Source organism: Myotis davidii, unplaced genomic scaffold (assembly GCF_000327345.1).
Source record: "Myotis davidii unplaced genomic scaffold, ASM32734v1 scaffold1031, whole genome shotgun sequence".
In the NCBI taxonomy this organism is placed as follows: domain Eukaryota; kingdom Metazoa; phylum Chordata; class Mammalia; order Chiroptera; family Vespertilionidae; genus Myotis; species Myotis davidii.
Genome location: NW_006283442.1, coordinates 215616 through 227675, shown reverse-complemented (window position 1 = coordinate 227675; position 12060 = coordinate 215616). Strand labels below are relative to the sequence as shown.

The 12060-nt window shown below is 43.6% G+C and overlaps 1 protein-coding gene across 5 annotated transcripts in view; it reads left to right on the top strand.

Moving 5' to 3' along the window:
• The window catches only part of CACNA2D4 (calcium voltage-gated channel auxiliary subunit alpha2delta 4), a 110722-nt gene that overhangs the window by 30313 nt on the left and 68349 nt on the right, over positions 1–12060 (top strand). For 4 of the 5 annotated variants that reach the window (XR_001513954.1, XM_015564334.1, XM_015564336.1 and 1 more), the window contains exons 17-18: positions 3372–3458; positions 3997–4068. The exons of the other annotated variant lie outside the window; for it this stretch is intronic. Coding sequence is in view for 3 of the 4 variants with exons in the window: in XM_015564334.1 (XP_015419820.1) it covers positions 3372–3458; positions 3997–4068 (159 nt within the window). In the remaining variant the exon portion in view is untranslated. The remainder of the gene's footprint in view (positions 1–3371; positions 3459–3996; positions 4069–12060) is intronic. 5 annotated transcript variants of the gene reach the window in all.

The window sequence follows — 12060 nt, the reverse complement described above, 5'->3', positions numbered from 1 at the left end:
TGTTCTCTTTCCCCCCCTCCCCGACACTCCCCAGCCTTAATGCTGTAATTTGACAGTCTGTTCGATGCTTTACTGCCTCTGTATCTATCTTTTTGTTCATCAGGTTATACTGTTTTTTATTTTCCATGAATAAGTGAGATCATGAGGTATTTTTCCTTCATTGACTGGCTTATTTCACTTAGCATAATGCTTTCCAGTTCCATCCATGCCGTTGCAAATGGTAAGAGTTCCTTCCTTTTTAGAGCAGCATAGTATTCCATCGTGTAGATGTACCACAGTTTTCTATTTCTTGCTCTCTCTCATCTCCTTCCAGTACTCCCATGATGCAAATGTTGGTATACTTGAACTTGTTCCAAAGATTCCTTGTACTGTCCTCATTTCTAAAAATTTGTAGGAGGATGAGGGCATGTGCTGGGGGGTGTAAATGACCAGGGAGAGGTTAATGGGAGGAAAAGGAGACATATGTAATAGTTTAAACAATACAAAATTTAAATAAATAAATAAATAACCTTAAAAAGAAATAAAGAAGTTCAGGTCATAAAATAAGGAAAGAAAAAAAATTCTTTTTGCTTTTTTCTGTTCTGATTGGGTGTTTTTTGCTTCCTTATATTAAAAATTGCTGATTTGATTCTTAGCTTCATCTACTCTACTCTTGGTTCCCTATAAATTATTCTTCATTTCAAATAGTATATCCATTTCTGACTGGTTCTTTTTTATGGCTTCCATGTTTTGTTTAAGGTTTCCCTGTCCTTTTTTATTCTGTTGAAGTTTTCTCTAAGTTCAACTACTCTTATCCTAAGTTCATTGAGCATTCTTATAATAGTGTTTGAACTCTGCATCTAGTAAATTGCTTATCTCCATTTTGTTTAGTTCTTTTTCTGTAGTTTTATACTGTTCTTTCATTGAGGATATGTTTCTTTGTCTCCTCCTTTTGACTGCTTCCTTGTGTTAGTTTCTATGTATTAGGTAGAGCTGCTATATTTCCCTGGCTTGGTAGAGTGGCCTTATGTAGTAGGTGTTCTGTAGGGTCTAGTGGCACAGCTTTCCCAATCACTGAAGCTGGGCATCCCCAACATCTCGTATGGGCTATGTGCACCCTCCTGTTGTAGTTGAGCCTTGATTGCTTTTGGTATGTCATTGGGAGGGATTTACCCTCAGCCAAATTGGCTGCAAGGCCTGGCTGAGACCATTGTCCACTGTGGAGGATTAGCTGTGCAGGGACCCACCCCACAGAGTAGGACTTACTTCATCAGGGTTCTGGTGCCCACTGAGTCCATCTCTCAAGTGTGTCAGGCTTCAACATGATCTAGAGCTGTCCACTGGGTACACTGACTCTGGGGCCTCCCTAGGGGTGCAGGCCAACTCCTCCTGCCTGTGTTCTGCCCGGGGCAACCCAGCATGAGCTACAACATAATCTATAGATGGCTGCTACTTGTGCTGGGCTTGAGGTAATTAGGAGAGGCCAAGCTTTGAACCAAGGCTGGCTACTGCTAGTGCCAGGCCTGAGGCCACTTAGCAAGAGGTACAGGGCACACTAAGGACAGATGCTGCTTGTTTGAGAGATTTTAGGAAAGTCTAAAGCAGACCATTTGAATCGAAAAGCCACGGGAAGCAACTTGGATGGGCCTGCAAGTTTGGTGGGACAGGGTCTCAGAGCATCGCCAGAGCAGGATGAACAGTGATAACCAGGTTGATGGAGACTCAGATATGGTACCCACCTGCTGGCTCTGTGCAGGGAGGGCTCATCAAAGGAACAGTGGCCTCTGTCAGCAATTCTGTCTTAGAGAAAACTGCCCCAATGCTCTCACCTTGATGCCAAACTATTCAGTTCCTCCCTGGTGCCTTTTGAGCTGCTATCCCAGCTAAGGAGCTCAGATGGAATAAGTCAGAGTAATTCCGTGTGCCGCCCTTTTATGAGGAATGCCTGGGACTCCAGCAGCCCTCAGCCTCAATTCCAGCTTGTTTTCACAGTCAGAAGTTATGGGGACTTCTCTTCCCAGCACTGAAACCCTGGTTTGGGTACCTGGTGTGGGACTGGGGCCCTTCGCTCCTCAGGGGGTACCGCCTGATTTTTAACTGTCACATGTGGGTGTGGAGAACAGCCAATTCTGTGTCTCTGCCCCTCCTACCAGTCTTGATGTGGCTTCTCCTTTAGTTACCTAGTTGTAGGACTTCCATTCAGGCAGTTCTGAATGATGATTGTTCTGTAGTTTAGTGGTAATTTTGATGTGGTTGTGGGAGGATGGGAGTATTGCAATTACTTATGCTGCCATCTTGACTGGAAGTGTATTCTCTTTCTTTATTTGTCCTATTACTAAACTAAACCTGGAAAGTAGTACACACCTAATAGCAGATAACTACTTGGGGAGAGAGAGAAAGAGAGAGAGAGAGAAAATAATAATAATATTCAAAGAGTGTTGATTAATGGCTCTGTGTGTCAAGCTGGAAAGAGGTCTTTATTGGGCACTGCAGAATCTGTCTGTCCTTGGCTCTGACCACTCAAAAATTATATCAACAAAAGAGAACACAGAAAGATTCCACAAATTCTGGATGGTATGGCTGATACATTAAGTGAGAAAATTAGTATTCAGAAAGTATTTTTCTAAAACAATGGGCTTAAACTAACAAAAAGAAATATATTAGGGATGCCTGGAAATATCTGCAAGTACTCAATGCTGAAGTGTAAGATTGTAAAGATGTAATTTAACAGTGTGTCTCATGAGGAAGGCCCAGGGAGTTTAATGGAGTGAAAACTCTATTTGTGCTGTCAGGCTCTCATGGCTGTCCTGGAAGTCCAGCAGAATCAGAGGCAGCAGTCAGAGCAGTGTGATATTTGGGCCACACACCACACTGGTCTGACCCCACCTGAAATACTGACTTTTGCTCTAGGCACTCCATTCTGGGAGTGACGCTGACATAGTAGAACATATTTAGAGAGAGTTGAGGCATTTGCAAATTAAGAATGTGTGGCCTGGAGAAATGAAGTCTTAGGATGACAAGCATCTTCAGAAATCTCAAAGGTTGTCAAAGGGAAGATAGTCTTTGTAGCTCCAGGGAAAGAACTAAGACCAGTGGGTAAAAGTTGCAGGGGGGCAGATTTCAGCTCTGTGTGAAAGCTGTCCACAACCATGACAAGCTGACTCAAAAAGAGGGAGCTCCTCCCATGGGAAATATGCACTCAGAGGCCATGAGACCATCTATCACAAATATTGACAGGGAAGCTCTGCATTGGGTTAAAAGTTGGCCCAGATAACCTTAAGGAATCACTGAGATTCTTTGATCTTATAACCATAAGGCTTTGTTGAAGAGATGAAACTTGAGCAGGGCCTTAGGTTAACCTCATGTTTTTCTTTCTGACTTGACCATTCTAGTACAGAGAGGGGAAGAAACTAAAACCCAAACCTAACTACAACAGCGTGGATCTCTCTGAAGTGGAATGGGAGGACCGAGCTGAAATCGTGAGTGGGGAAAGTGGGAAAAGGAGGAGTTGGTTGGGCTCTATGGCCAATACATGAGCCAGCTGCATGGCTGGAAGCTCTGAGGCCACTATACTTCTCGATGGAGCCTTTTCAAGCCCAAACCAGAAATCATTACTATAATGGGCAATTCTTTAAACAACTATAAAAATATCTTTCTGAATCACAAGGATTACTAAGGCTGCATAAGCTCATGTCTACAAGCTATAGAGTTGGAGTTAGAGTGATGTTTTAGTCTGGCTTTGGTGTCAGTAGCTCACCCTAGAGGAAATTATGTCTCAGTAATATGACACTATGTTTCTGCATATACCAGTCCACTTTGGAACATTAACTTAGTGAATTTCCAGAATTATAAGATAAATGGTACCTAGAAGCTAGTCTCTAGTCCCCCTCAGTATTCTGCTCAGAGGAAAAGGGGAAGAACCAAAAGTGTTCCTAAGGATCACCTCCAATCTGGTCAGTAAAGCTCTGCACTGCAGGGTGAGTCAAGGAACTAATTCCACTATCTTTCCTCTTAAAGCTGAGAACAGCCATGATCAATGGGGAAACAGGTTCTCTCTCTATGGATGTGAAGATTCCGCTGGACAAAGGGGTAAGGTGCTAGAGAGAAAGAGCCAGGCTCTGGTCCCAAGAGACAGCATTGCCATTAATTGAGGTTTGGGATGGTGACAAGGAACTTGGACTTAGATAAATTAGAGCTTAAGACTTGAGAGCTTGCTGTACCTAGAGGACTTAATTAGCAAGCATATCCAAGGCATTGGCCCCAGAGAAGCATCTGGCCAAGGAACTGTCACTCACATCAAGGCTGGACTCTTAGGTGACTACTGAGCAAGGCAGTTGGTAGCCCAAATTTTTACAACTCTTCTTTCTTCCTTATGCTGCCTGTTATTTAGCCCTTTTGCTGTTTGTGATGGAAAGAAGAAAAGTGACAGTTAATTTTGCAAATTGTTAGCAGCTCCTGTAAAACATGTTATATGGGAAGAGGTTAAAAATAATTGCTATTCTCCATAGCTGATTTTTATCCACTGTAACCACAGAAGCTCAAGAATTGATACCCTCACTGACACTATTACTGCCTTCACAGACCTGCACATCATTTATAAAAGATCATTTCACCTTCTCACTTACAAGGTTCCAATGCATTTTCAGTGAATTTTCATTGTCCCTTGACATATTTACAAATGTCACCTCCTCCCTCACAACCACTCCCACCTCCTCCTCCTGTTGCCCATCTGTCTCAGCTAAAAGAACACAGGCATTTGTCTGCAACAATTAGACCCAAGTTCTTCTACAAACACAGACCTCCATGGAAGCCAAATAAGAAAGCACTGGGAAGGAAAAGCAATTCATTGTATTCCTTTGAGATGCACAGACTAACTCTCACCGGGACTAATATCTGACTTCTGTGGCAGCTGCTTTTTTCATAGGTTCTGGGCAGGGAAGGGCCTACTTTAGGCAGACTGGGCAGCACCAGTGGTGTGAGACCATCAATTGTAGCAGCTGCTTCTCCTGATCCAGAAAAACAGATGTTTCTTCAATGAGCTTCCACCTTGATCCCAACCAGACTCCCACTCACATGCAGAAGGAATATAGACTAGCTTATGAAATGGGTGTGGTTTATCCACTGTCCTTTCTTTCTCAAGCTGTCCTCCCACTTCTCAAAGCCACCAAGGGAGAGTCCTAACCAGATGCAGGCAGCCTGAGTTTCTCCAAAACCCCAGTCCCTCCCTTTGAAATGTGTCCATTGCTGCTAATAAATCATCCAAGTGACATTTGCAACTTAACAAAGTCTTCTTGACATAAAGAAGTAGGGTGATGATGATCATGGTCACAACCATGATGGAGATTTCGTAACATGGATGAGTTCGTGCCTTACTGCTGCTATTATTATTAACTAGAGGCCCGGTGCACAAAAATTTGTGCACTCGGGGGTAGGAGGTCCCTCAGCCTGGCCTGTGCCCTCTCGCAGTCTGGGACCCCTCGGGGGTAACCACTTGCTGGCTTAGGCCTGCTCCCCAGGGGATTGGGCCTAAACTGGCAATCAGACATCCCTCTGGCAGCCCGGCAGCCCTCAGAGGATGCCCACTCGCCAGCAGAGAGCAGACCTAAGCTGCAGTCGGACATCCTTAGCGCTGCTGAGGAGGCAGAAGAGGCTCCCACCACCACCGCTATACTGGCAGCCATCAGCCTGGCTTGTGGCTGAGCAGAGCTCCCCGCTGTGAGAGCACACTGACCACCAGAGGCCAGCTCCTGCATTGAGCATCTTCCCCTTGTGGTCAGTGTGTGTCATAGTGACCGGTCATTCCTGGTTGTTTCGCTGTTAGGGTCAATTTGCATATTACCCTTTTATTATATAGGATTCCTTTATTTTGCTCTTTAGATACTACATATAAGTAAAATCATATGGTATGTGTCTTTCTCTGTCTGACTTATTTTACTTAGCAGAATAATACCCTCTAGGTCAGGGGGTGGGCAAACTTTTTGACTCGAGGGCCACAATGGGTTCTTAAACTGGACTGGAGGGCGAGAACAAAAGCATGGATGGAGTGTTTGTGTGAACTAATATAAATTCAAAGTAAACATCATTACATGAAAGGGTACGGTCTTTTTTTTCAATAGTTTTATTTATTTCAAACGGGCCAGAGGCCCGCGGGCCATAGTTTGTGCGGGCCGCCATCTTGGCTGGCACTTAATTGGCATATCTCGCTGATTAGCCAATGGGAAGAGTAGCGAAGTTATGGTTAATTACCATGTTTCTCTATTATTAGATAGGACAATAAAATAATAATAATAATAATAATAATAATAATAATGGCAGCTAACATTTATTAGATACTGTACTAAGCACTTAATGTGTTCACTCAGTACTCACAACCTTATGAGGACAGAACCTCATAAGGTACTATCCTATCCCCATGTTACAGTTGAGGAGATACAGAGGTTAAAGACTTGCCCAGGGTCCAATTATAGACCCCACACTCTGGAGCCCTACTGTATAAAACCTTACTGTAGGACTGGCCCTGAATTCTCAGCTCACTCACCCACCTTAAAGATTTCCCAAGACTCTCTTTAGAACAGCATTGCTATTCTACCTTTACAATTCATTATCTTCTCCTCTCCCTCTACCACATCATAGCAAAACTCTCCTCTTTAATCTTTCCTTTCTCTACTCTCATGCCAGAAGCTACTGCACCTGCACTGTGTGTGTGTGGGCGGGGGGGGTGCATTTTGCTGGTATAAAAGCCACCATGATAGAGTCCAGTCTCTCACTGCTCTGGTTTACAATGATGCCATGCTTCCCAGTGGTGCTCCACTTGTTCACTACCAACGGCTCTGTCTCTCCTGCATGTCCTCTCTTTGTCAGAGTCACAGGCAGTCGCATTGTTTTCTTGCCTGCCAGTCAGTCTATACCAGTCCTCTCTCAGCTCAGGGGCACATCTCACCTAGCAAGCATGATCCTCAGTAGCAGCATTCCTCAGGTCTAGGCCAAGGGAAACTTTCTTAAAACACGTGGGGATATCTCTTTTCACTCAAGCCATCCTCCTGGCAGGTGATACCTTGTTTTGCCATTTTCCCAGGGGATTTTTCATGCATCCTATTTTCCACAGATTCTTCAGACCTTTCTAAATCTCCCTTAGACTTCAGTCAGGTGACCATGGTGACATGACCAAGGACAATAGTAGCAAACCCAGCGTGGTTTAGAGCAGGACTCACAAACCCAAAAACCTATGGGGCCAGATAGGTCGTATTTAGAAATGTGAGTGAGAGAAGCGACAAGTCTCAATCCTGGGAACTATGGAAAGCTGGAGAGTACATGTCACACACATACACACACACACACACCAGCAGCTGGCACCGGCATTAGAACAGCTTCACTGTATGTTCCTCTGCCTTCTAATCCCTATGCACTGGATTCAAGGAGAAAGGATTGAAGTGCCCTGTGGTGTTCTCTCTCTCTCTCTTTCTCTCTCTCTCTCTCTCTCTCTCTCTCTCTCTCTCTCTCTCTCTCTCTCTCTCTCTCTCACACACACACACACACACACACACACACTTTATTTTCCCAGCAAAGAGAGGCAATCTATTGAAAGAAGAGATTGCTATGACATCTCTTTACTTTCATCCTCCAAACCTCTCCAGCTCTCTCTTTCTGTTAACAGGATTCAGGAATACCCCACCCCCTCCTTCTCTTTTCCTTTAGCTTTAGTCTTAAAAGATAACTTCAAAGTTCTGATTTTGGTCATGAGGGAGTAGCTTGCATTTAGACTAACCTTCCAGCAGAGGACAATTATAAATCTGGAAAATATATTAAAAAACAAACATGCAAAGGCACATGAAAGTGACTAAAAGCAGACAGAAACTAAGGCTGAAGAGGATTCCAGCTGTCGCCTATGGGAGTGGGGACAATTTGGAGTCAGAGTCACACTGAGGTGAAGAAGCTTAGTAACCACCACAGGATTTCCTTTACGAGCACAGAAGAGCTACACTTTAGGAGTGAAGACCATGTGTCAAGACCCAGGGATTCACCCTAAACCTAAAGACAAAGTTGAAACACACCCACCCTAAAATAAATGTAAATCCAAGCTCAAGGAGACTCACCAAGATTTATCTACTGATAAAATAAAAACCAACACTCTTCAGAGGAAGACAATGTGCCTACAACCTATTCTTTACAACAGCAAGTATACAATAAAAATCATTACACATGTGAAGAAACAGGAAAATGTGACACATAGTTAAGAGGGAAAAAAGCAGTCTTAAAACTGACCCAGAGATGACCCAGCTGTTAAAATTAGAAGAACTTTAAAGCAGATATGATAAATTTGCACAAGGAATTTTAAAACGAAATGAATAAAATTTCATTTATTCATTCATTATTGGTCATAATGAATGAATAGTTAGAGAATCTCAGCAAAGAAATTATAGAATTTGATTAAAGAGCAGAACCACTATAACTGAAATGAATATAGGGCTTTATTCTAGGTGTTAAACCTTATGAAATTGTGGGAGCTGGTGAAGAAGTCTACAGAAGGCTGTCGTGACCTTAAAGTCATCATAGGACAGCAGGGACCACAGTTTGGAAGGAAAGCTGGAAGCTATATGGGAAAAGCAAGAACAAACTGGAACCCATGAAGAGAAACAGGAACTTAGGAGGAAAAACTAAAATCCACCCACAGTGAAGTCAGTGACCTGCAGAAGGAGCTAGTGCCCTTCACATGGAGCTACACACTCACAGGGTTCAGGTCTCAGAGAAACAGAAGGAGATCCAGTGGCAGCTGAGGAAGCTTGGCTGCTTACCCAGGCCAAGACGTAAGCCAACAGCTCAGAGCAAGCTACAAGTGCCTGATACTTTCCTTTAGTGTGTAAACTGGTTGCTGCTTCATGTCTGCCCAAAAATCTCTTGCAAACTTCTCTTTTGGCCAACTCAAACTTGGAATCATATAGGGAAGTGAATTTGGAAATGTAGTTCCAACTTCATTAATTTGACTCAGCATGAAACGACCACAAGAACCAAATACAGTTTTTAGAACCAAATAGTACAGTATCTGAAATGAAATTTTTACTGGATGGGAATTCTGGTCAAAATGGTAGAATAGATAAATGCTGTGCTCACCTCCCTCTATGACCACTTCAGAGTTACAACTACTTACAGAGCAACCATCATTAAGAACTACCTGAAGGCTAGCTGAACGGAAGTCCTACAACCAAGGATATAAAGAAAAGGCCATGTTGAGACTGGTAGGAGGGGTGGAGACACAGAAGAGGCTGTTGCCACATCCATGTGTGGTGGTACAGAATCAGGAAGGATATCTCAGTGCAGAGGTGCCCCATGAGGAGCCAGGGGTCCCATCTCCACACTGGACTCCCCAGCCCATGATTCCAGTACTGGGAATAGAAGTCACCGTAATTCCTGGCTATGAAAAACAGTGGTGATTGCAACTGGGTGAGACAAGGGCTGCTGGAGTCCAGGCACAGCAGGTCTTAAAGGGCCCATGCTCGGACTTACTCAAACTCACTCGCTGGGGCAGCAGCTCAAAAAACAACAGGGACAAAGGGGAGGACCTGAATTGTCTGGCTTCAGGGCTAGGGCTCAAAGGCAGCTGGTAGGTGCCATTGTTCCTTTGGTGAGCCTTCCCTCAACATAACCTGCAGGGACAGGGAGGCATCAAGCCTGAGTCTCCATCAACCTGTTTAATACTGTACTTCCATGCTGGTGATTCTGAGATCCTGTGCTACCCAACCTGCAGGCCCACTCAAGACTCTCTGAACAGCTTTTCCATACACCATACAAACAGCCTGCCTCGGCTCATGCTGTGGGTTTTCCTAAAATCTCTAAGGTCCACAAACTCCAAATAAGCAGCATTTGACCTTGGCAGGCCCCATGCCTGCTGCTGAACAGTCCAAGCCTGGCACCAGTGACAGCCTCTCCCAAGCACCTCTAAGCCCAGCGCAAGCAGCAACAATTTGCAGATCACTTTATAACTCATACCAACAGGCCCCAGGCTGGGCATAGGTAGCAGCTGACCTTGGCTTGCACCAGATCTCTTCCCAAGAGGCCCCAAAACCAACACACCTGGTGGTGTGCTTAAGAACACAACAGAGCACCACCCAGACCCTCCACAAATGACATACCAAAGGGTGGACTCAGCAGGCACCAGAGCCCTAATAAAGTGAATCCTGTTCAGTGGGGTCAGCCCCTACACAATAGCTTTTCAGCTATAATCACAGCCATTCCTCACAGCCAGTCAGCCTGAGAGTCAATCCCTCTCACTGATGTGCCAATAGCAATAAAGGCTCAACTACAACAGGAGGGCACACACAACACACACAAGGGACAGACCTGGACACCCAGCTCAGGTGACCAGGAGACTGCACCATAGGGACCCACAGGACACCTTCTACATAAATTACTCTACCAAGACCAGGAGACATAGCAGATCTACCCAATACAGAGAAACAAACATGAGTCAGTCAAAATGAGAAGACAAAGAAACATGTCCCAAATGAAAGAACAAAACTCCAGCAAAAGAACTAAACAATAGGAGACGAGCAATTTACCAAATGCAGAGTTCAAAACACTGGTTATAAGGATGTTCAATTACCTTAGGGGAAGAGTAGATGAACTTGATGAGACCTTGAACAAAGAGATAGGAAACATAAAAAAGAACCAGTCAGAAATGAAGTGTACAGTAACTAAAATGAAGGATACTCTAGAGGGAATCAATAGTAAATTAGATGAATCAGAGGATCAAATCAACAATTTTGAAGACAAGGTAATGGAAAACACCCAATCAAAACAGAAAAAAGGAAAAGAAACCACAAAATAAGGATAGTTTAAAGAGCCTCAGGGGTAAAATCAAGTATACCAACATTCACAACAAAGTGGTACCAGAAGGAGAAGAGTGAGAGCAAAGGATTGAAAACCTATTTGGAGAAATTATGATGGGAAACTTTCCTAACCTGGCAAAGGGAATAGACATACAAGTCCAGGAAGTGCAGAGAGTCCTAAATAAAATGGGACCCAAATAAGAAGGGAGCTCCCATAGGTTTGTCAGCTAATTTCTCAACAGAAACTTTGCAGGCCAGAAAGGGTTGGCACAGAATATTCAGAGTGATGAAAAACAAGAACCTACAACCAAGATCACTCTACCCAGCAAGGCTATCATTAGAATAGAAAGACAGCTAAAGAGCTTCCCAGACCAAAAAAGAAAAAAAAAAAAGAAAAAGAAAAGCTAAACCAGTATTATAAGAACTGTTAAAGGGATTTCATTAAAAAGAAAAGATCAAATATATGAATAATAAAGTGGCAATAATTACATATCTATCAATAATTATTTTAAATGAAAATGTATTAAATACTCCAATCAAAAGACATAGGGTGGCTGAATGGCTAAGAAAACAAGAACCATACATAATGCTATCTATAAGTGACTCACTTCAGATTGAAAGACACACAGACTAAAAGTGAAGGGCTGGAAAAGATATTTCATGCAAATGAAAATGAAACAAAAGCTGTGTTAGCAATACTTACATCAGACAAAGTAGACTTTATAATAAAGGCTGTAACAAGAGACAAAGAAAAACCCAGCAATCCCACTTCTGGGTATTTACTAAAGAAGTCCAAAACACTAATTTGAAAAGATATATGCATCCCTATGCTCATTGCAGAATTATTTACAACTAGTAGCCCAGTGCACGAAATTCGTGCACATTAAAAGGGAATTAATTAGAGGAAATATTTTAATATTGCTATTTGCCCTTTCTCTATAATAGAAGTGTGAGAGATGAGAGGAAATTAGTAAAATGTATATGAAAATTTCCGTCCTGTCAGAGTCTGGGGCGCACTGCGGGACCCAGAGCCATGTCCCTGCCCAACCGCACGCACCTCGAAATAACGCGAGACCCTGACCCGGCCGGCCCCACCCCCGTCAAGCCCCACCGGGGCAGGGGGCGCACCTCAGGTCCCCGGTGCGAGGGCGCGATGACCCTTTGCAAATTAGCTCTTTCTTATAAAGGATGTATGTGTGGGCGAAAGGGGCCATTTGCTAACCTGACCGGCTCAGGGGAGGCCTGCATGATGGTCTTG